This window comes from Cyclopterus lumpus, chromosome 8 (assembly GCF_009769545.1).
Source record: "Cyclopterus lumpus isolate fCycLum1 chromosome 8, fCycLum1.pri, whole genome shotgun sequence".
Lineage (NCBI taxonomy): Eukaryota > Metazoa > Chordata > Actinopteri > Perciformes > Cyclopteridae > Cyclopterus > Cyclopterus lumpus.
Genome location: NC_046973.1, coordinates 20,781,500 through 20,806,302, shown reverse-complemented (window position 1 = coordinate 20,806,302; position 24,803 = coordinate 20,781,500). Strand labels below are relative to the sequence as shown.

Genomic DNA, 24,803 nt, shown 5'->3' with positions numbered 1-24,803 from the left:
TTTCACTTACGAGGGCGAACGTTTCACGTTGTCCAGAACATTAAGAAGATGTCGCATCCAGCCAGTAAAGACATTAGAACGACATTACAGACCGCTTTATACAGTACGACATGTTTTTAATGTAAAATAGTCAAACACAGTAAACTGTATTGTACACCAAGTCCTGTGTTGTTGGACCCCCTCTATCCACTCCAACCTCCATGCGTACTTTATTACACGGGGAGTAACAAGTTCACCCAAAACCAAAACTAAAAGAAAAGGCTGCTGGAACACTAAGAGCAACAATGAATAACATCTATAGACAGAAAGATTATGAACAGAAATAAAACTAAAACAAGGCCAAAATAAACAAAACCGCACACTAACTAGAAAATAAGTTCAACTGATCTCCCGAAACAGAACAAATAAACTAACTGACCAACAACAAAACAGGAATAGCAAAGTAAATGGCAGAGAACCCATACAAAGCTTCCTGGTTAAACGGATCAACTTGACAAAGGACAACTTGAACACAGACGTTTCAGGGAGCTTTTCAAACAGGAGGCCTCCAAACAAACAGCTCAAAGGCCAAATACGGGAGAGCACCGGCTCTGGGCGTTGATGTGCAGCTCCACTGACCACGGAGAGAGAGAGAGACAGTGGGTGTAACAAAGATAATGAACACAAGTACATGCATTGCTTTGTAGAATCTAAACTACGAGCAGTCACTGCAAGCTCAGACTGGCTCTGTGAGCTGTTCTTATCATATTATAAATACAGCTCAGTAACGGTAAGATCTTTTCTTACACAGCTATTGATCCTTAAAACTTGCAAAATATGGTTCCAGTCCGAAACAGGAAGGACATACCATAGTGAATGTGGTTCCTGCAGTCTGCCGTGGTGTTGACTTGATACTACACTGGCCCGCTGTGCTCCGACATGACGCTGACTCCCTTCGCTCTGTCAAAAAGCACCTTCATGTCCTCGTCTCTCTGTCTCCGGCTGCCTGCTTTGCCTCACAATGATAAACTGGTGCTCGCGGCCGTGTTAGCATACCTGCCGCCGCCGAGCCCAACGCCTGATTGACTGCTGCTTTGTGCACAGTTGCAGAGCTACAGGAAATACCTGTGCATGTAAACGTAGCTCCCCTACTGTGTGTGTATTCCAGGTCATTAGACTAGTGGCCAGAGGATGTGTACATTAAAGATGGAGTCTAGTTGGCTCTGCTGGCGGAGAGCAGACCTGCACACACTCGGCGGAGGAGAATCATGATTGAGGTGGTGCAGAGATGTTAAGTTTTATGTGGGTGGCCCGCTGGAGCGATGCGTGGGTGATGTATTCAAGTAGATGAAATATAGATTCACTCTTCTCCATCTTTGTTGTCGTCTCTATCAGGTACAAGTTGCTGAACCAGGAGGAGGGAGAGTATTACAACGTCCCCATCCCTGAGATGGACGACGTCAACCTGGAACTCAGACAGAAGTTTGAGGTGAGGCCAACTGAAATCGTAAGATTCAATAAAAGCACAAATCTCTCTTTTTGTTTTTGTCACGCTCACTTCTTCCTTTCCGTCACCATGGTAACCTGGAGCGGTTCCTCACTTGATTGTTTGTCAGAGAGGGAGATCACTCTCTCCTTGCATTAATAAAACGAATGCTCTTTCTTTATGCAAGTTCTCGAGAGCCGTCTGTAAGAAGGGCAGGTACAGGAAATAATTCATAATACAGTGGAAACACAGTGGGACGTGACTTAGTTTGAGAAGTAATACAGAAGGAAAAATCATGTAGACGGTCCAAAAGAAGCGGAAATAACACGATGTAGAACAACATTTATATTTTATAAACACCTGGAAAGTTTGTTCCTGCTTTCTAATGTCATATTTTGTATTATTAATTTGAGCTGTTTGGTCATATTTGTCATTTGAAACATTAAACAATGTTTACGTTTTTTTTGTTAAACTCTCACATCAAAAACTGCCTGAAAAATTACTTTTGAAACTCAAAAACGAAATGGGTGGCAGCATTTTTTTGAATGATTGTAGTTAAGTTAAGTAGAATCATGTAAAACCACTTTTAAGGTCTTTTAAAGTCTCCAAATATCTGGAAATCTTAGTGCAGCTAACTCTCGCCCTCTAGTGGCCGTTCTGTTCACTGCAGTGAGGTTACAGCAAGACATTAAAACAACTGACTTCTTCATGTCCTCGTCACTAACATGCAGGTAGGAGCTGGCTGGTGTTTATTAATCATTGCAATAGCAACAAGTGCAAAGACGAATGGGTTTTAACTGATGGAGGGCGGTTTTATGGAAGTCCAGCTCTGTGTGCGTACAGGTGTTTTAATACTGGGTGCAAATGTCATCGCCTTGTTTTTGATTTTCCGTTGTTCTCCTTGATGTGCGACGCTGACCTTGACATTCCTCCGAGGCTGTAGCGTCTTCACACAACTGTGCAGTTGCCGTGGAAACGGGGAGCGAGATGCAGACCTGCAGCCAGATGTGACAGAAAAAGGATGCACTCTGTTTTCTACTGATGGCCGGGATCATTTTAGCGTTAATGTAAAAAATATATATATTTTAGCAGATAAAAAATAATGACTTGTCAAATCTGTCCACATTTATATTCTGACACAGCACATGCTAACAACAAGCTAACGTTTGACTGCACTAATAAGTGAGTTTCTTCTTTCTTCTAGGCCTGCCAGTTAAATATCCACTATCTCAAGGTAGCTCTTCTGCCTGCTCCGTCTCTATTTCTGCATCACGCTCACTTTACTTACCGTGTTGGGATTGTTTGTGGGTCTCTTCTGGGCTTCCACAAATTAATCTGATTTACTAACAGAAGCTCTCAATGGCATAACGTTGAACCCGATTGCTGTTACATTTCTCTAACTCCTCTCACACGTTTATACGCTAACGTTCTCCTCCTTTTCATTTCATGCTTCATAACACATCTAAACATACAATTAAAGGGGCCTGCGTATCATTTGAATACAAAGAAAAAATTGAATAAAACATTTAGGTGATTTTAAAGCACCTGCTGCAAAAGTCAGCATCCGCAAACTCTGATTTGCAGCAGTTGCTTTTGGCTTTAAGAGCAAACAGGAAGCAGCTGGTGTTCCTCCAGCTCAAAATAAACCAGAAATGGCTTCACTATTAATAATAATAATAATAATAATAAAGCATTTTAATGAAAGTGCTGCATATAACAACATTTACATGCTCCCTACCCTCCACACAAACACCACACAGCATTGTTGTTAGTAAGCGTGCTCCACTCAGGCGTCTGTTGGTGCCACCATCATCTTTACCACTTTCAGTGTGCTGTCATTGGCCAGGAGAGCTTCACACCCGCTCCTCATTGGCTGAGAGTGTGGTCCACAGTCCTCCCTCTACTAGTCCGCCTTTGGTCTGGACTATAGAAGGCAGGAAGCATGGATGGACACTAATGCACTGTAGTTGTGTGAATGAATGCGCACACAGGCAGGTTCTTGCTGTTCTTTGTGTGCATGCCGAATCCCTCCACACGGCGGCAGTGTTATATTTAATATAATAAGACCGTTGTGTGTTTGATACAACTTTGCGTGGCCTCTGACACGACGTGTTGATGTGTTGTTTACGATGTGAAATGATTTGTACAGTTTATGTAAATGTTCTGTTCTGTTAATGGTGGCGAGAACAACTATTGGAAGTCACATAAATCAAATTGAGCACAGGATCATACCATTATTCAAATGTGTGCTAGATATGTAAAGACATTCCTGTGGATCGTTGATGTGCACAACAATGTAGTTTGACCTCTTCCAGCTTTAAGTAGTGTTTATTATCCTTTGGGGTTGTGATCTGTAAAAATGCAGACGTGCGTTATTAGCAGTAAAACCAAAATGTGTTTTCCTTTTTAAGGGTTTTTGAGGGCTGAATAGTATTTTGCTCAAAAGAAATAATTATAGAAAATTGGGGGGTTGGGTTAGGAACCAGCAGTTTATATCATAAACCATAGCCATGATGAAGAAAGCCACAACAAACTATCAATTAACTACATTTGAAAATAGTCATTAAGTCATATTTGTGTCCCCATCACTGTACCAATATGTAAATCTATTTATCCGTCATACAATTGTGCAAAGCGCATAAGTTCTGCTTGTTTTATGCACCGGTGGCTCCTCTGGGACTCACTCACACCTGCGGTGCCAGGTGAAATTAATGAAGCGCAATGCATTCCTGCAGCTGAAGGCAGGACGGGTCCAATGAGAAGCCCCCTCCCTCCTGTAACTGGCACACCTTGTTAATGTTTCCATGATCCTGCTCTTAACTGACCTAATCTGGTGTACACGTAGAGCCACGTAAGTCAAATATGTGGTCGTTGTTATTTTGAGCACATTTACCACGTTGAGTCGAGAAATGGTTGGCGTGGCAACCGCTTCTCTGTGCCCCATCGGTCGCCTGTTTTCTCTATCAGACAGAAACAGATGGGAGCTCGGTCCTAATTGCCCTTTTTTGTTCAAAGACGCTTGGCAGGCCAGTCATTATAACAACAGGGAACCTTTGACTATATTTTAGACTATATTTTAGTTGTAATTCTTGCATTTTGAACCCGTTTAGTGTTCTGTGTTTATTACGTTATCATTTGTTAATGTTTTCAGTAAAAGCAGCAGAACGACACACTACTGAGAAAAAGGAAGCAACCGGCGATTAAGTCCTGCTTTACGTGGGAGTCTGTGATCTGCTCTGTAACAGCCAGATGTGAACATCTGACTCCAGACCAGCTGTTAGACACCAGCATGACAGCTGACTAAGCGCTCCATTTCCACTCCTAATTATTTTCGTTAACATTTGCTTTATTTGTAAATGCTAAACAAACTATGTACATGCAATCACAAATAGATATTAAATACACTGTTTACTTTAATACCAGTTTTGACTTTGCTCACCACAGAAAGCCAAGCTGGGCCACGGGAAGAAAGTGATCACGCCGTCAGACCACCGGCGGTTCAGCCTGCCCTCCAGTAACATGGACCGGATCCGACTGAACGACTTTAACTTCCTGGCCCTGCTGGGGAAGGGCAGCTTTGGCAAGGTGAGAGCCGAGACTGCACGGTGTAACACGAAGCTAAAAGATCACGATAACGCTTCACATGACAGGAGAACGCCCGACAGTCGGCATTTGTTTGCTGCTTCAAGGTCCGCGATCTCTTAGTGTCAGTGGGACCTTTGACCTGTGGTGTCTTTATCTACTGAAGGTGATGCTGGCGGAGATGAAGTCGACAGAGGAGCTGTACGCCATCAAGATCCTGAAGAAAGACGTCGTGATCCAGGATGACGACGTTGAATGTACGATGGTGGAGAAGAGGGTCTTGGCCCAGAGAGACAAGCCGCCCTTCCTCACGCAGCTTCACTCCTGCTTCCAGACTGTGGTGGGTGAAAACTTTGTATTACTTTAATTACTTCCTGCATTCCCTCATCAGTCCTTCCACAGCCGTCTCTGTGTGACATTTTAAAGTGAGCGTTTATGTGTTTGCCTTTCCTTCTTACATTTATTCACACTCTCACCGGTGCCCCTTCAGAGAAGATGAATACAGAGCTGAGACCCTTGAATACGAAGTCTCCGGTATGACGTCAACTTTGTGCGTAGACAGAGTGACTCAGGGGGTCTTTAATAAAACACACATGTACTGATCAAAGCTTGCTGACTGATTATACAGGTATATGAGGAGACTGCAGCCTCTGTCCTGAAGGAATAGATCATGGCAGGCATTGATTTATCTGGAGGACACATTATATATACAAGTTTTCTTTCTAAACATAAGTCTGTGTAATGCAGGGCTGGTTTCAGTGTGCACATACTACACTTGTCTTTGTGAAACATCCATTAAAAGCTGCTCTTTGGGCACTAACATCCATTCTTTTTTGTATTATCTAGGATCGCCTGTACTTTGTTATGGAGTACATCAACGGGGGAGACCTTATGTATCATATCCAACGTATGGGCAAATTCAAGGAGCCACAGGCAGTGTAAGGACACTCTATAGTTATAGTTACAATAATTAAGATTAGTGGATTACACCCACCTTGAGTAAGTGCTATGGCCAAACAGCAGTACTGTATTACACTGATATCTAAGTGCTAAACTTCAGGTATTTTGTGTGAAAATGTGTTTTTTTCTTCATGCTTTTGTTAGATGGTTATAGTAGAGAGATGGAGGATGACAATGTTACAGTTCATAGTCCATAATGTTCATGTTCAGACCACCAGGCCGTACCAATATGTATTTATATGTATTTATTCCTACGGGATTCAAGGGATTCTTGTGTATTGCTTTATTGTATTCAGAATCACTTTTCTTACTAATTATCTTTGAGAAGATGTGTATTCATTTTCTTGTTTTTCAATCTTGCAGGTTTTATGCGGCGGAGATTGCTGTCGGTTTGTTTTTCTTGCACCGAAAGGGAATCATCTACAGGTGGGTGAGTCAGAGAGAACGCAGTTTTATGTAATGACGCACAACATGCACCTCAAATTCATTCATAGATGCGTGGAGAAGAAAAACGCTTACGGGGTTTTTATATATCAGAGGAAGTGATTCAGGGAAAAAAAATGTACCGTCTGTCTTCGTGTTGAAAGGTTGAAAGTCATTAAAGACAAACGGAAACCAAAAAGTGGAGTAGACCACAGGGAACGGTGTAAGGGGAGGAAACCGTGGTAGACAAGCTGAAGATACGGAGAATTGAATTAATGAGAAAGACGTTTAGACAGAGAGACGGAGAAAGCAGACAAAGGACAAGATGATCAGGAGATAACAGACAAGACAGAAAGAAGAGAAACTAAGAAAAGACCTTAGGAACCCTAAAAAAGATAAACTAGAAAGGCCAGACAGAAAAGCTTGAGACTAAGGTTTCCTCTCGCATCCATCCAGCATGTGTTTGGCATCCTGACACGACTCTGTGACAGATATGGCTGCCAGAAGTGATGAATGAGGAGGCGAAGAAAATGAAAAGCGGAGACATGAAACACAAGAAACAGACAAAAGAGCACAGAGGGAAAAAATGATTTCAGGCCAAGAAACGATTGTTTGTTCCCCGGCGTACGGTGTGTGTGTGTGTGCTGCAGGAAGATAAACTGCCTGTCTCTGCTGCAGGGATCTGAAGCTCGACAACGTGATGCTGGACTCTGAGGGACACATCAAAATCGCTGACTTTGGCATGTGTAAGGAGAACATGTATGAAGGCATGTCGACGCGCACTTTCTGCGGGACGCCAGACTACATCGCCCCAGAGGTGAGAATGAGAGGAGAGCACTGCTTCTTCATTCGAGACTTTCTTGTCCACTATATTATGGATTTAAATTGCAAATAACTGACTATTTGCTAAGCCCCTCCCCCGAACAGATATAATCCAATGGTAGTGTAGTCAGGTGTGTCGGTCATATTCTCGTGAGGATATTTACATCAGTAAGGTTAACTTCTACAAGTTAGGCGGTTCCCTGGTGGACAAAAAGAATAAAGAATATATAGAAGAACCTCCTAATTTTCAGAATGTAATTAATTCTACGCAATCACAAGCAAAGGTTAGAACATTAAACATAAGAAAGCATACGTATTTTGTCCTTAAGAAGGTCCCATGATGGTCAACAGGAAGGGGAGGGACTTGGCCTCTCTGTTGGTGTTTGCCTTGTGCTGTGGTGTCAATCAATGTATTTTGACCACAGTTTATTTAGCACTTAATAAACTGATTCTTAATATATGGTAACTGTACGGAATATGGTATTCTCAGTAATAGTGAATTCTCAACATTAATTCAACAGCAATTATTTACACAAAATAAAAAGCATGGTTTATTTAGAGTAATAAGATGTTTGTTTGTCTGTCTGGTAATATGTGTGTGTGTGTGTATTCATGTGTGTATCCACCCCCTCCCATCTGTCTGCACTGACTCATGAGGGAAGCCCTTAACGACTTGATAATAATTAGTTTTTAATGACTCCATGAGCCAACTCCACGCATTATTGCACAAAATCGGTTCTGACCTGAAAAGTTGTTTTCAAATATCTTTATCTTTACACGTATAACCAATAAATACACTTTACAGGTTACACACCCAGTGTTCTCTGAGTACCGTAAACACGTCCACTTCCTGTCTCTGTGCAGCTGTGGTTTGGATTATTAGAGCGTGGCTGTCCGTGTGTAGACTGCGTGTGGGAGGGAGGTGTAGGAAGGCAAATTGGATGGTAGGAGGAAGCGTCTTTGTTATGGCAGCTCAAAATAGTCGCCTGTGTGGTGATAGAAATGCTTCTTTACGGCGCTTCTTTTCACAGTCTCTCTTTATATAGTTACCGTTGTTCTCCGGGCTCGGATGTGACACTTGGAAGCAGAAATAAAGCCACCTTTCATCACTGAGCCTGTTCATAGCCTCACTTGTCTGATGGGGTCGTGTGTGCATATGTTTGATTATTCCAAGTTATTAATATTTTCACTCTTTGTCTCTGTCAGATTATAGCATACCAGCCTTATGCAAAATCAGTGGACTGGTGGGCTTATGGAGTTCTTCTGTATGAGATGCTGGCAGGACAGGTAATATGTGTTTGTTGTTTGTTTTTTTACTGCATCAGTTTAAGGTTGTTTTTTTGTATCATCCCTCAATTAAGATTTCCAGTTTCCAGGCAACAGTTTTTTCTCTGGCAGAAGATGAATCACACACAGAAAAGTGCAACAGGACTGTTTCACAAGAGAGTGCACGCTGTCTTCACACGTGTAAAACCTACAGACAACTAGATATTGTTTTGACTTTATTTGTGTCGTCAAAATGACCAACGATACCTAAAGCACCACGAACGACAGCGAGGTCTTCACACGCTGCTCTCGCCACCTTCGGTTTCTTCACAGAACAACGAGGTGACACTGTTTGTTTCCTCCTCAGCCCCCGTTTGATGGGGAAGATGAAGATGAGCTCTTCCAGTCCATCATGGAGCACAACGTGTCCTACCCCAAGTCCATGTCCAAAGAAGCTGTGTCCATCTGCAAGGGAGTGAGTACTGTTTGTATTGCGCTGTATTTTATAAAGTAAAGAAATCAAATCAGAGACGTTTACGTTACTGCTTTCCCTTCGATGCTGGCGTGGAATTAAAATCTGGAAGAGATTTATTTTATTTATTGTTGCAGAGTAAGATAACTGCAGGGACTGTTTTTAAAAGCCTTGACATGCGTGATTTAAATGTCAACTACAGAAGATCATTGTCATCATACGCTATCTTCTTGTTGTAGTGCGTAAAAGTAATTAAAGCTGGAAAGCACGGAGGTTGTGAAAACAGAATTTTGGCATTTTAAAGGCTGCTGATTGACAGCTGACTTTCTGACTGTGATTCAGTTGATTGAACTTGATTCTTATACCATTTATATCATCAGGAGAAAAAACACACCTGCTGTGTAACAATGTTCTACCCATTTCCTGTAGTTGTTGTTAATTTCACAGGTTGTGTCTCTCAACGCAGTCGGTAAAGAAGTCACAAATGTTCCCGTATTAAGCAGCACCTGTTGCCTTCATACGGTACCTGGGCATCACTCTGTGTGGCATCAACACAGTGAAGCGACATCATGGTTGTCATTATTATTTACCGTCATTAAATGAGGTTTCAAATCCCATTTACACGCCAGAGAAGATTCAATTAAGATGAAGGCGCATTCTGATGAAGTCGTTTGTAATGATTGAAGCTGAAATATATCATTCATCATCTCAGGGCCGGTGGCAAAAGAGATAATCCTCATCCTTAGTATCTCACATCTCATTTGCAAAAAATAAAAAATTGATTCATGGTCAAAATTAAAAAAGGCTGTTCAGGAATCAGGAATCGAGCTATGAAAAGGCTGGATGAGTAAAACCAGTCAAGTGTCAGTCAAAGAAATGGATTACCAGCTTCAGAGGACACTCTTTCTCTACAGCTAACTGCCTCTTTGTCATCTTCTAATTCTTCTGTTCGCCACCAGCTGATGACCAAGCACCCCTCAAAGCGCCTCGGCTGTGGCTCCGAGGGGGAGAGGGACATCAGGGAGCAGGCCTTCTTCAGACGCATCGACTGGGAACGCCTGGCGAACAGAGAGATCCAGCCGCCATTCAAACCCAAAGTGGTGAGTGAGGCCATGAGAGTGTGTGAGTCGTCCTCAATCACGCTATGAACGGGATATCATGTTGATGTGTGCTATGAAAAATCTGTTGAGAAACTATTCATAGATTAAAGATTCAGACAGTAATGTCTGCTCTTGGCTAATCCTGCAAAAAATCTAATATTGCCATAAAGAGTCGTGCTAATTGAAACCTTTCCCATGTGATTAAAGCTTTACAACCCTTACATTCAAATAGTTTAACTTCTCTTCAGGGCCAGTGCAAAAAGAAGGAACGATGACATCAAACACAAAATCTATTTCAGTGAACATATGAGCATGTGAAGTTGACATTTTGACAAATCCCTGTGGTTTCCCATTAGTTTATGCACATTTCCTGAGGAGGCAACACGATTTGTGGACGGCAAGATTGTTTGATGAAAATGATCAAAAGAGCACGCGTTGCCGTTCATGTTCATTCTTGGCATTTCTTTGTTGCTTTCAACTGCGTATGGCATTACTTTTATTAATTAAATCTGGCAACACATATCTGTGAGGTCCTTTCATCCGCTGTGCTTTGATAACGAGAACGAGACGAGAAGTCTCTAACGTGATCATTTACTCAATAGATTGTTCACATCAACCTTCAGATCAACCGTACATCATTAAAGTGTCTTTGTATTATCTGATTAATACAAATCATTACTGTGATTAATCAGAGAAAACAAAGGGAAATTCCCACTTACATTTGCATCACATTTCTCATGAATACTTACAAATACACACATGAAGAGTATATGTGGCAATAAAAGAAATGAATGAAGAGGAATCTTCATTTATTCTCTGTGGATGTTTTAATGGGAAAGTCAGATCAATTTCAGGAATACCTCAGTGGTTTACATGCCCTCTATTTTATATTCCAAGTGTTCATACAGTGTGGGACTCACACTGGTCTGGTCCTGGTCTTGACTTGGTCTCAACCCCTCAACGTCTCAAACGCCCTCGTCTTGGTCATGACTTGGCCTCGTTTTAGATGTTCTTGACGACAACGTTTGTGTGATTTATTTCCTTCGCGCTCCTGTTTAGTTTTCTTGCATTTCCCGTGACGCTAAAGACGACAAATCACCAGACAAATATCAATGTGTGTCGCTCTTGAATGCATCACTGCGGTAGGATTGAAACACGTCCTCAGTGAGTCTTTAAGTGTGTATGCATGGGTGGGTGTGTATCGTATGTCTTCATCCCCACCCAGTGTGATGCTTTTACGCGCCCATCAGAGCTCCAGGCTGGTCCCAACTGCAGTCAGCTGTGTCACTCACACCTGAGCCTCCTCCTGTCACCACACAACACTCTTGTTCCAGTTTGTTGACCCTCGCGTGCCCCCACCCCCCCCCCCCCCCCCCCCCTCCTTTCGCGTGCCCCCTCCCCCCTCCCCTCGCGTGCCCCCTCCCAAAGCCGCCCACAGTGCCCGAAGCAACACACATGCACCGAGGATTAAAAATAGCTCTCTTAGCGCAGAGTTCCCTTTACTTCCACACAAGGCCCACAATACATGCAGCGGCTGTATCTGTCTACACTCACAGAGTAGGAAGGACACATTGGATCCATCCACTCAGGCTTTGGGTGGCATATCGCAGTTGTGAGCTCATACACAACGTCAACAACATTAATTGGCCTGAAGGGACTAGCAAACAAAAGGTCCCTCTTAGGCTTCATGGCTTCATGTGATATTACAGAAAATGCCGAATATGCTGATCCGTGTCCGTAGGAAATGCGCTCCAAACAGCAGGCGCTGAGATCCACTGCAAACCACAGATTTGCTTTTGCTGTGCATCACTCAATCTGGAGGATTGTGTCTCGCTTTCTTGGAAAAGTGTCGTGACTGTGCTGAAACTGTGCACAACACACAGCAATATGCATATAGATATTGAGCCGGAGACACATGACAGCCTCGAGCGGATGCTGATGACCTCCACTGTGGATGCTTAGTGTTAGCTCCTAATCTAATTAAAACTTCTGCACGTTGGGCTTCGACATGTTCCCGCACCGCCGTTGGGAAGCTTTCTATTAAAAGACTCATAAGGAAATGTCTTTTTAATCACGAGTCCACAATTCATCTCGTGGCTTTTTGTATTTCTTTGACCGTACAGAGATCCAAAGAAATGCTCGATCCTTTCAACATCTGACATTCTTTTCATCTTTTTCAGTGCGGCAAAGGAGCAGAAAACTTCGACAAGTTTTTCACGCGTACGCAGCCCGTGCTGACCCCCCCCGACCAGCTCGTCATCGCCAACATCGACCAGAGCGAGTTCGCAGGCTTCTCCTTCCTGAACCCTCAGTTCATCCATCCATCCCTGCACAGTGTTGTATGAGTGGACAAGCACACGGACTGGCGCTGATTACAGGATCCTTCCAAACTCCAACAAACGATCCCGCATTCAAAAGACTCAGATCTCCCTCAAGAGTGTCCACTAGTTATGAATATCTGTGCACAGACGTTAGGGGAGCAGTGTTAAAGAAAAAGGACATGGCACTGATATTTTTTGCATAATTTCCCCCCAACAACATATTCTTTATTCGTGTATCTGTGTTGATCTAAACCTGCAGCCTTTTCATGTTGTGTATGAATGTGTCTATCGGTTACTTTGATATTAGGTATTAAAGATGCAAAATCTTTTCCATTCTCATGTTACTGCGCAACAAGCTGCAATGCACGACAAGAACGGAACATGTTTTTCTGCTCTGTCTCGGCTTCATCTACTTCTGACCTGCTACACGTGTATTTTATATTTATATACTAAAAAAAGAGGTAGTATTCTGTTACATGAGTGCCAAAGTAGAGGAAGAAGTCCTTGTTGTGACTGTCCCCCCTCTGGCCTTCCCAACACACTAAAACCCTAAACTGGGGCACATTGTGCTCCCAGTTACAAGCTGTAAAGGCCTTTTCAACGCAGTGGAGTTCAGTTTATAGGGTCAGAAAACTGTGGATTAAAGAGACAGTGTTTTTAAGTACAAACATGCTATTTCCATATGCACAAAGCAGATCTCTGTTGCATGCTTATTTTTCTGACTGTATGAGCAGTAGACTCTAGGATGCAGTACATGTCTGGTATCATTGTAAAGTTTAGTATTACAATATAAACTATGTTAATATATAATTGTTGTATGTTTTGAAAAGTCTTATTCGAAAGAAAACGTTTTTAATTGTTTCGGGAAAAAAAAGTTTTGTTCCTGTTTTGTGTTCCACTTAACTCCACTAATACATGTCAACCTCTGTTCCTTCTTTTTGTTGTAAATATGTTTCAAAGAGATGTTGCAAAATGAGAAGTTAGTTGCAGATTTTATACAACGAGAACTGAATGTGCTTTTACTACCGTAGACAATTTGAACCTTTCTATGTTTAGATTGCCCCTAACAAGAGTATATACACACACACACACACACACACATATATATATATATATATATATATATATATATATATATATATATATATATATATATATAACGTTTGGCTGAATATTTGGTAGCTGTGGTATCAGCAAACCTTTGTTATATGTATTTCCACTATCCATTATTTTCTACCACTCAGTGTCATGGCGAATATGCAGCACCTACTGTGCGTGAAATGGTCGAATGCCCTCTTTGCCTTGGTCGCCTCAGGGCCGACTCCTTCTGTAACAAATTAAAAACCCAGTAACGGTACAGTAGGAAGATTCTTTCAGCCCTCGTGGCTGAATTATGTCTTTTCTTTCCTGCGTATATTGTGTGCATGCGTGAGGCCCCCTGCATGCTCATGGAGAATGGAGCTCACACGGGATGAGACAAACCGACGGGCGTCGTGCGCTCTGCTACTCATCGTCTCCTCGTGTAGCTCCACATGTTTGCCTACAAAGATAAATTATAAACAAGACAACAATCTGTAAAATGCTTCTGTTGGCTTTTTGTTGTTCACTGGTGCCAATTTTGAGTATTTTTGTGTCCTATTTTTTGGAGCGGCTCCATGTGGCACACAGTGCTACAACAAGGATGTTTCATGTTACCCCTAAATTAGTTACTTTACACATAGACTGATGTCGCAACTGGACCAAAATGAGATTTCTACGGTCAAGAGAAAACTGAATGTTTACATGTCTCACATTGAGAATCTTTATCCGAGGAGAGGAAGAGAAAAACAAAACACTTTTGACCCATGACAGATAATCAGGTGTCGGGCCAGTCAGGGTACAGCACCACTACAGCTAGAGCCACGGGGATGTTTGTATGTGTCTCCTTTCACTGCCCCTGCTTTTGTTAACCTGATTCTGCTCCTCTGTTCCGTGTGGTATGATGGATACTGTGTATAAATAAAGTATGAAAAATATCAATCATCTCTTTTATTTTGGAAGGGGGTCAGAGATTTCATGACAGCTTTAACTTCTAACGTGTGCTTTGTTGACGATATTATTGTTCTTTAACATTATTGAGAATTAAAGTGGGCGACACTTCAATATGTAATGTGTGTATTAATGTGGTTATGTTTTGGTTTTTTTTGCCATTGCATGTGTGGAAAAAAAGAAATTTAGACTTAAACGTTCAACAAGTGCTTTTTTAAATGTGCTTTGGCGATGAAGGAAAGGATCACACTTTCAAAAAAAAAAAACACATTCCACATTAGAATATACACTAGACAAACTTTAAAAGGTATACCGAACCAATCTAATGCAAACTGCTACAATTTCAATTAAAATCTCTCTGACAATACAACCGTATTATCTTTGTGAAGGTAGAGGTTATGGCTGCACTTTGGTACTCGACTGCATAAGTGTACCAAATAAAGCGTCTACTGAGAGTAGATTTTTTTTTCACAGCCAAGCACACTACAAGTTGTCCCTCATATTGACTTATTACAGATCTATAACACAAGTTGTCAGTTTGAATGTCTGACCTACAGGTACTGTATGTTCTTTTCTCTGAATACTTCCTGTCAGAGCTGAGTGGAGCTGTCCGTGGTCCTGAAATACTTCAGGCGTATTGTGCTCTCTTGGTGTGTCTCTCTCTCTCTTTTCATTCAGCCAGTGGAGCTGCTCTCTCTCTCTCTCTCTCTCTCTCTCTCTCTCTCTCTCTCTCTCTCTCTCGCTCTCTCGCTGTTGGAGAGTGTTGCCCTGACGCACCGCTGCATCATCTTGCTCCTCAAAGATTCTTGCGGCTTCACTTAGCAGTTTTCTGAAACGGCATGCAACCAAATCATCGAAGAGCCGCGTCGTTTTCTACCAAGTTGCCAATGAGAGAGGAGACAATTTTTGCTTCAAGTGCAAGAAGCACCGCGCTGAGAAAACAGAAAACAACACCAGGTGAGAACAAGTGTGAGCATGTTGGAGTCTCATTGTGTGTACTTAACCCCTGCGTCTAACACACTGGACTGCATGATGTGTTCACATATTCACTGGTAAGTCTGATGGTTGTTGTGAGTTTTGTTATGGTTGTTTTCCCTGTCCATATACAAATCAAGCTACAGTTAATATTTCTTTCCGTTGTAGTATTTTATTGGAATATTAGGCTATAACTAAAGGATATTGGAGACAACCCGCATGGATGCATTGTTAGTCTCTATCGGGAGTATCATGGTAATATGGGATTGAATTTGATGTGAAAACTATATGAATAAAGGACAATAAGTATGAGTATCTCTGTTCTTTTATATTGATCAGAATAAAGAAAGAAAAAAGCCTAGATGTTCTGATTCAGTGGAATAACTAGAAGATGTAATGAGGTGATCTGCATGTGACACGGCTCGGTAGTCATGACTACTATTTTTACAGGCATGTGGTGGCTCAGCTGTGTTTGCACATTAATAATGGCTCGTTTGATGGCTTTTTAAAAATAAATAAACTGCAGCTCTGCACACTTTTGAACAATTCAAGGATTATATGAAATGAAATAATGATCATTATAATGACCAACCGGCCTTTTCTCAACTGTGGACATCAATAAAGCAAATGTATGTAGCAGGAATAATACCGCTGAAGAGCATCCTGCTGGCCCGGAGGGTTGAGACTGACCAGCTAATCACAAAGTCAACAGGTTTGAGTCCAGCTCTCAACTGTCTCTTCAAAAAAAAGGTAAAACATTAAAGAATAATACCACACATAAGGACTGACAATAAAGAGGGAAGTGAATATGAAAACCAGAAGGAGAGGCCTCTTCAAAGCAAGTTTGGAGAACGAATGTGAACAAGAACCGACCTCCAAAAGCAACTGAAAGGGTTTCTTTTAGCGGCTTCATTGTTGTAAAAACCGAACAGAGATAGACTTCAAGTACGAGTGTGTGAGGGCCAACATTGATTATCATAATTCAGACGACCATTAAAGTTCCCCTGTACCTCTGGCCTCCATCACAAAGAGCATTCCTGTGTCCTGAATGGAAAGTAAGTCAGCACTCTGTCGTGGGTGACGTCTTGCTATGCGATCAGTCTTCCTGACTTATGAATGCTTTTATGAATGTCCAGCCTTTTCGAGGGATTGTGCACTGACTCATGGCTGTAAAATGTCAAAGTCTTGGATTTCAGATGTTGGCAACATGTTTAATATCCCTCAGTCTGGAGGATCAAACAGGTTTATCATTGGCTCACACTTTGTTATCCTTTTCGAGGCCAGTTGGACAGCGCTCGCAGTCACATGGACTGAATCATAATTTATTGTGTAGTGTTACGAAGAAAGTGGATGGGTCAAAGATTAAAAACACGACAAGTTTAAGTGGAACCTTAAACTGAAAAATAGCATTTGGGGATTGATTTCAATTGAAATCTACAACCACACAAAGGTGTTAATGATCGTTCCAGTTCGACAGCTGCTTTGACATTTCAAAAGAGGGATTGGATTTCCCAAATCTCTACAGCTGTGTCAGAGAAAGAAAGCAGAAATATCACGTGGACAGGAGAAAGAGGTGAAGCTTCTCCGTCCTCACCCTCTACTGGTTCTAAATATGCATCATAGAGGCCGGACCAGGTGGCCACCTGTTAGTGAAATCCACACACCAGTCCATCTGATGTATTGTACTCATGTTGCATATTACACATTGAACGTGTGTGTTGGATCTGTTTGGGAGAATGACTTCAATTTGAAAAAACGTCCCTACAGTCTGTTTTTATTTCACACAAACAACATTTTATATGGTCAACTGTTTTATTTCATAATGCCACTTTCGTGATTGTGTTTCTGTTCATTCAGGCAACAGCCAATCACGTTTGTCCTGATTGAGATATTGACATTGTTGCCATTATGAAATTGAAATATAACAACTTAAGAAGATAAAGGAAAACTACTGATGAAACTAACCTGCAATAATCTAACAATTTATAATAAGGAGCTGAGTTTTGGGAAATGATTTGATTATTTCAACATGCTGTATTGCATCCATTCATTTTGTCTGTATTTCTTTTAATGTATTCCATAATGTCTTGTATTTGTCTGTTTGAACACACACCGGGTCTCAACATCAAACTGTAATCCGTCTCTTTCTCTTCCAGCAGATTGCTTCTTGGACTTCTCTTGGATTTCAACCCCCTCTGCCGTCACCATGAGCGCGTGCAGCAGGAAGACTCTGACATTGCTGAGCAGCTTCTTTGCGATCAGCGGCCTGGGGCTGTTGGGAGCGGCGGTCAGCACCGACTACTGGTTGTACCTGGAGGAGGGCGTCGTTATGCCTCTGAACCAGAGTATCGACATTAAGACCTCGCTGCACTCCGGCCTCTGGAGAGTCTGCTTCCTGGCCGGTGAGTGACGGGTTTGGGGGGTGGGGGGGGGGGGTTCTCGGTGCTCCTGTGATTTGACAGATAATTGTGTGGCAGCACAGATACATGTAACGCCGCTCAGAGTGCAATGATCTTCACTTCGAGGAGTCACTTCTAAATGTGGCAGCGGCAGCGAGATGATCCACACTCACACATCCTCACTGCATCAGCCAGCATTCACACAGAATGACATTCACCATTACTGTGTGTGTGTGTGTGTGTGTGTGTGTGTGCGTGTGAAAGAGTAAGTGTGGAGTACAGGTGGCAAAGTGAGAGAGAAGAGCAACAGATAGAAAGTGTGTTTGCATTTCTATTTCTAACCTTTTTCAATCACACACTGGAAAACGAGGTGCATTCAGTGTCAAATGAGTCCTCCCCACACACACACACACACACACACACGCACAGATGTCATCTCATTGTGTCACGTCATTAATTAGCTGGTGGATCCCTCCAGCTGGTTTCTGTACGTGACGATGCTGAAGTGATAATGATGACCGTGGAGCAGCAGGATGTGATGTAACTATGAAATGATCGAAAGCATCGAGGTTTAAAGGCGACAACTGTCTGTTTGAAATACAGGAAACACATATTACATCAAGGAAGTGTTAATGATGACACTTCTCCACACGGCTCAATCTCAACTAAGGTGCTGGAGCTATAAAAAAAGTATAAAAAAGATATTCGCACATGCAGTGTTGAGCTTTCGGTCATCAGAGCATACGGGATTCATTGAGTGACAGGCAGATACAAATAATCCATCCCAGTCCAGCTCTGCACACGCTGAGGCAGTCGATGCTCCACCTCCTGGTTTCTTATAGATTGGGGGATCTCTGATTAACGATGGCTAAACCCTGACCCCCCCACAAAGCCCCATTTATGTGATGAAATAGTGTGATACTACTTTAGTGTGATATCGTTTTTCTATATTCATCCCTCTCAGTACTCCATTCAGCACTTAAAGGAGTTGGAGCTTCAGGTTGTACACAGATGTGTTGCATACAATGAGGAATTATGTATGCTACGATAAAGGTCAGTTAAACTAAAACTTAAAACTAAGTGTAACACTGCATCGGCCTCTCTAATCACATTAAAGATATGTTTAAATAAATTTATAAAATATATTCAGTCAAATCCATTGCGCACATGATAAATAATATTGCCTACAACTTCTACACGATGCACGCTGTCCATGTTTGCTTACATAAACAAAGTAATACAGAATAGATTAGGACAGATTTGTCGGGGGTTAAATGTAATTTTACAGGGGGTTATGTTGCCAGGCAACATAATTATTGTATTACTTGTAGTCACCAAAATATTGAACGGTTTCTTTTAATGCGCAGTGAATAAAAGATGTTTCTTTATGTGTCATTTGTTGACATCTAGAAGCCTCTAATGCCCCTCTCTGTCCTCACCGGGTTTCCACCTTGAACCATCAGCTGCTCCCAGTCCCTCCTCAGCCCCACTGCACACACAGTGGTCATCTATTGAGCCCCCTCCACTGTAGTTTTTACTTTTCATGTCTTCGTGTTTCCATCCTCTTCAGGTGACGAGTCCGGTCGCTGCTTCACCGTGGCCTTCATCATGCCCATGAACATCCAGTTGACGTCAGAGTCCACAGCAAACGTGCTCAGTGAGTGACTTCAGGCTAAATAACTCAAGGGGCCCCCTTGAGATAGTTCACCATAGGCAAACACCCGTGTAATAAGATTGTGCTTTTAAATCACTTGTATGCAGCCAGACAGATGAGTCTGAGTCATCCCAACCCTCGTGTTGTTGCTCCTCTCCAGAATACTTATTACCTGTTCACAGACAATTCCCCTCCCGAGTCCTTCAGGGCAGCTCAGCGTAAAACCTTTAGCGAAGCATCGCTCCACTCCAGCAAGTCACTGTAATAATGGATGTTGTAAAAATCTGTCAGAAGAGGAGACGATAATTAAATGTCTACATTTCAAGATAGAGTGTTCCTCCCTCCTCCCAGCAGAACAGCCCTTCATGTCACGTTGATACTCTCAGGTTTCTCTGCCTATCAGCGTCTGTTTTTACACTGAAGTGGACACTCCCATCCGTTTGGGGTTTAAACGGCAGCGTTTGTCCTCTCCTCAGAGATGATCCGCTCGGCCACTCCGTTCCCCCTGGTCAGCCTCTTCTTCATGTTCATCGGCTTCGTCCTCAACAACATCGGCCACGTCCGGCCTCACCGCTCCATCCTGGCGTTTGTATCCGGGATCTTCTTCATCCTCTCAGGTTCACTGATGTTCTCTCCTCCCTCATCATGTTTCTGTCCTCTCCTCTTCTTGATTGGATCCAAACCTGCTTTTCCCTGTCTTTCAGGTCTGGCTCTGGTGGTGGGTCTGGTGCTGTACATCTCCAGTATAAATGATGAAATGCTCAACAGGACTAAGAGCAGCGAGGCCTTTTTCACCTACAAGTACGGCTGGTCCTTTGCATTCGCCGCCATCTCTTTCCTGCTCACCGAGGTGAGCGACTGAACAACCGGCTTGCACAGCACTGATGTGATCATGGCATGAAATACAAAACAAATGAATCAAAGGTAGGACATCAATAAAGTCAGGACACTTATTTGCACCATTGTCCAAATATGGTAAAAGACACAAAACATGCAGCTTAGTTAATAAGTTAATAATATAATATATATATATATATATATATATATATATATATAAATTATATATATATATTATATTATATATATTATTATATATATATTATATATAATATATATATTATATATTATTATATATATATATATATATATATATTATATAATACAATATATATATAATATATATATATATATAATATTATATATTATTATTATATATATATATATATATATACCCTAATGAGGATAAGCGGTATTGAAAATGGATGGATGGATATATTATTATATATATATATTATATAATATAATATATAATATATATATATAATATTATTATATATATATATATATATATATATATATATATATATATATATATATATATATATATACACGAGTACACCAAAATATGACAATAAGCAGGACATTCTGTTGTGTAACTAAAAGGAAAACTAAAACTAATTTAATGCACAAGTTGCTTCTGATATAAAATGTTGTCATGAAACTTCTGACACTAAAATTACATTTTATTAGGTATGACTATTCGGTAGAATTAAATCAATAGAACTGTTAATTATAGAGTAGAAAGAAAACGTCTGGACTTGTAGGCTGTCACACAGACGGGACGCCACACAAGGGCAGGAAGTGAAGTATGTGAAATAAGTGCAAAGTTGATTCTGCCTAAATATTGAACAATATGAATTGTTTTAGTCTTCCATATGAAAAACACTTAATTCTGCCCTCGTTATGCTTTCTTCATTTACTTTGACTCTCGTGCGCGTGCGCAGAGCGCAGGCGTCATGTCCGTCTACCTGTTCATGAAGCGCTACTCGGCGGAGGAGATGTACCGGCCTCGCCTCCAGAGCTTCTACCGGCCTCGTGTCAGCAACTGCTCCGGCCACTCGAGCCAGTTCCTCCAGCCGGAGGTGTGGTCGCGTGGGCGAAGTCCCTCCGACATCTCGAGTGAAGCCTCGCTCCAGATGAGCGCCGGCTACCCTGCTGTCCTCAAATGCCCCGACCACGCCCACGTGTCCTCCTCACCCTGCTGAGGCCACCTCAGGGTGACGAGAGGGTCCCCTGGATCCAACAGGGCCACAAGGCCGAGAAGATCCTTGGATATTGAACTGGGTTTGAGGGAGACCGATGTGTGCAGCTCTGACTGTGATGGAAGGACTTTGGACGTATCTTATGGCCACTGTCATTATACTGTAATGCACATATTGGGGGGGTGTTGTGCTATCAGCACCTACAGGTTTTAGGAAGAAAAACAATACAAAAAGGGTTTTAAAAAGTTTAAATCTGGTATAAGAACTTCATATTAATTAGAGTAAAATAAACAATATCTGTGAGTTTTTCCCTGCAGTGCATCATAGCCGTTTTCTTTTTGTGCCTCCTCATTTTGCAATGAATAAATGCTCCTTTTTGCTTTAGGACATGTCCCGTGGCAGTATTTATGTAAAGATCGACCCCCAAAACAAACATTAGGCCGACCTGGAGCCTGTCTATGTGATGCAATGAAAGGACACTCTATCGCCACTAACAACCTCCAGATAGCAGGTCAACACGCACCCAGCCTGTGTGTTGTTGGGTTTGCTTGTTGAATATCATCTTATCTATAGATGCTGTCTTGTCTCTGACATCTTGGCATCATAACTTATGAAAATGTTAAAAAATGTTGAAAAATGTTGAAAATGTTAAAATGTCCATTTGTTTTCTAGGGTTTTTATATTATATGTATTAATATATATAAATGATGAGAAGTGATGTAAAGAGCTGTAAAATAACACGTCTTCACACAGTAGTTCCACATGTATCCACTGGGAGGCAGTGTCTTTATCTTGTTGTCTCTGGAGGGCCGTTTTATCTTCAGCAGTCAGTGTGTTTCCACTTTGTGAGATTTAAATCCTCATTGCATAAATCGAAAAACGATGTCATTTGTTGTATATATATATACAAACGTTACTCGACTGTGTATAAAGTGTTTTTGTAGTTAAGACGTACACCCTGGTGGACATATCTGTGGCAGTTATTGAACCACCAAAAGCAAATTGTCTGCTTTACACTAAGTTTGATATTCTAAAACACACTTTTTGCAAATAAATACACGCGGTTATTGACATTAGACACATTCACATCTAAAAGCCTGTAAACACTGCCATTGAAATTCTGCAGCTCATCAATCACTTGCACCCAGAATGCACCTCACCTGGAACCAATTAGATCACTTCTTAATCGACCTTGATTTGCACAACAATGGAGGTCAAGTGAGAGAAAGTAATCGAGTCTGATACTGTTGCTACGTGAAGGTCCAAGGTGTCTACTCAATGATAAATCAGTAAGAGTTTTTACTTTTGATGGATCAAATCAGTTGGATCTCCGTTTTTATTTATGTTTTCTTTGTGTGTTTGCAATCCAGGAAATGTCAATCAAACTGTCTGATTTGTTGCAAATTAACTCAAAATAGAAAACTAAAGAGAGAAATATCATGTCAGTATCTTCTTTCATTGTGACTCTTATAAAGTGGTCTTTCTTTGTTGTTTGGTTGCAGTAACACATTTATTTTTTACAATTTTTACTCACAAGATGGCACACTGAGTGGTCACATTATTAGGTACACTTGTACAGTCCTGACATAACATCTATCTTTTACGAAGCTAAATGTTAAGTTCAGCGATATAATGTTTAGTTTTGTTGACATTGTTGAAAAAGTTCAAATCAAATGACGTACTTTTTTACTTTTGTGGTCGTATATTAAAAAACACAATTCGATTGCGTAAGGTTGTACATGTGTACAAAATAAAGTGGACAGTGTATATTTATTATGTATTGTTGATGGAGTTGTTGTGCTTACGCAATTGAGAAAACTAATTCTCCAAGGCTTCCTTTACTCCTTATGATAAAATTGATGTGGCTTGTAATCATATGTATGTCTTCTCGTATTATTATCATTATTATTGACTATGACTTGTCTACAAATGGAACCAGTAGGAGGCGCTCTCTGCCCAGTCACACATGTTCCCTGCCGGTCACATTTCTCTCAACATGTCTTCCTTTACCTCTCATAACTACATCTGCACCTTAAAGACACTTAAAGACACTCTGACATCACACCTTGCTCTTCTGTGAACACCTTAAAGACACTTAAAGACACTCTGACATCACACCTTGCTCTTCTGTGAACACCTTAAAGACACTTAAAGACACTCTGACATCACACCTTGCTCTTCTGTGAACACCTTAAAGATACTCTGACATCACACCTTAAAGATACTCTGACATCACACCTTGCTCTTCTGTGAGCTGCAGCACCTTAAAGATACTCTGACATCACACCTTAAAGATACTCTGACATCACACCTTGCTCTTCTGTGAACACCTTAAAGATACTCTGACATCACACCTTGCTCTTCTGTGAGCTGCAGCACCTTAAAGATACTCTGACATCACACCTTAAAGACACTGACATCACACCTTGCTCTTCTGTGAGCACCTTAAAGATACTCTGACATCACACCTTAAAGATACTCTGACATCACACCTTAAAGATACTCTGACATCACACCTTGCTCTTCTGTGAACACCTTAAAGATACTCTGACATCACACCTTAAAGATACTCTGACATCACACCTTGCTCTTCTGTGAGCACCTTAAAGATACTCTGACATCACACCTTGCTCTTCTGTGAACACCTTAAAGATACTCTGACATCACACCTTGCTCTTCTGTGAGCTGCAGCACCTTAAAGATACTCTGACATCACACCTTAAAGATACTCTGACATCACACCTTGCTCTTCTGTGAACACCTTAAAGATACTCTGACATCACACCTTAAAGATACTCTGACATCACACCTTGCTCTTCTGTGAACACCTTAAAGATACTCTGACATCACACCTTGCTCTTCTGTGAGCTGCAGCACCTTAAAGATACTCTGACATCACACCTTAAAGATACTCTGACATCACACCTTGCTCTTCTGTGAACACCTTAAAGATACTCTGACATCACACCTTGCTCTTCTGTGAGCACCTTAAAGATACTCTGACATCACACCTTAAAGATACTCTGACATCACACCTTGCTCTTCTGTGAGCACCTTAAAGATACTCTGACATCACACCTTAAAGATACTCTGACATCACACCTTGCTCTTCTGTGAACACCTTAAAGATACTCTGACATCACACCTTAAAGATACTCTGACATCACACCTTAAAGATACTCTGACATCACACCTTGCTCTTCTGTGAACACCTTAAAGACACTCTGACATCACACCTTGCTCTTCTGTGAGCACCTTAAAGATACTTAAAGACACTCTGACATCACACCTTGC

The 24,803-nt window shown here is 41.5% G+C and overlaps 2 protein-coding genes across 4 annotated transcripts in view; both read left to right on the top strand.

Annotated features, from left to right (window-relative positions):
* Window positions 1-13,993, top strand: part of si:ch73-374l24.1 (protein kinase C alpha type) — a 78,600-nt gene extending 64,607 nt beyond the window's left edge. The window contains exons 8-18 of one of the 2 annotated variants that reach the window (XM_034539819.1): window positions 1,375-1,468; window positions 2,670-2,699; window positions 4,910-5,050; window positions 5,214-5,387; window positions 5,894-5,985; window positions 6,371-6,433; window positions 7,109-7,247; window positions 8,459-8,539; window positions 8,886-8,993; window positions 9,950-10,090; window positions 12,271-13,993. In XM_034539819.1, coding sequence (XP_034395710.1) covers window positions 1,375-1,468; window positions 2,670-2,699; window positions 4,910-5,050; window positions 5,214-5,387; window positions 5,894-5,985; window positions 6,371-6,433; window positions 7,109-7,247; window positions 8,459-8,539; window positions 8,886-8,993; window positions 9,950-10,090; window positions 12,271-12,435 — 1,228 coding nt within the window. In that variant the 3' untranslated portion in view covers window positions 12,436-13,993. The remainder of the gene's footprint in view (window positions 1-1,374; window positions 1,469-2,669; window positions 2,700-4,909; window positions 5,051-5,213; window positions 5,388-5,893; window positions 5,986-6,370; window positions 6,434-7,108; window positions 7,248-8,458; window positions 8,540-8,885; window positions 8,994-9,949; window positions 10,091-12,270) is intronic. The other variant, XM_034539820.1, reaches the window with a different exon arrangement.
* A 3,627-nt stretch (window positions 13,994-17,620) lies between these two features.
* On the top strand, window positions 17,621-21,512 carry LOC117735289 (voltage-dependent calcium channel gamma-5 subunit-like). Of its 2 annotated transcripts, none has more exons than XM_034539822.1 (5): window positions 17,621-17,816; window positions 19,384-19,470; window positions 19,944-20,084; window positions 20,172-20,317; window positions 21,252-21,512. In XM_034539822.1, the coding sequence occupies exons 1-5, from the start codon at window positions 17,621-17,623 to the stop codon at window positions 21,510-21,512; spliced, it is 831 nt and encodes a 276-aa protein (XP_034395713.1). The 2 variants fall into 2 exon arrangements, with proteins under 2 accessions (XP_034395713.1, XP_034395712.1); XM_034539821.1 differs by having other exon boundaries at window positions 19,345-19,470.
* Window positions 21,513-24,803: the final 3,291 nt, after the last annotated feature.

Coding starts and splice junctions, on each gene's coding strand:
- LOC117735289 (XM_034539821.1), top strand. CDS start 17,621: ATGAGCGCGTGCAGCAGGAAGACTCTGACATTGCTGAGCAGCTTCTTT. Junction 19,471..19,943: donor GTCCACAGCAAACGTGCTCA/GTGAGTGACTTC, acceptor TCCTCTCCTCAG/AGATGATCCGCTCGGCCACT. Junction 20,318..21,251: donor TCTCTTTCCTGCTCACCGAG/GTGAGCGACTGA, acceptor GCGCGTGCGCAG/AGCGCAGGCGTCATGTCCGT.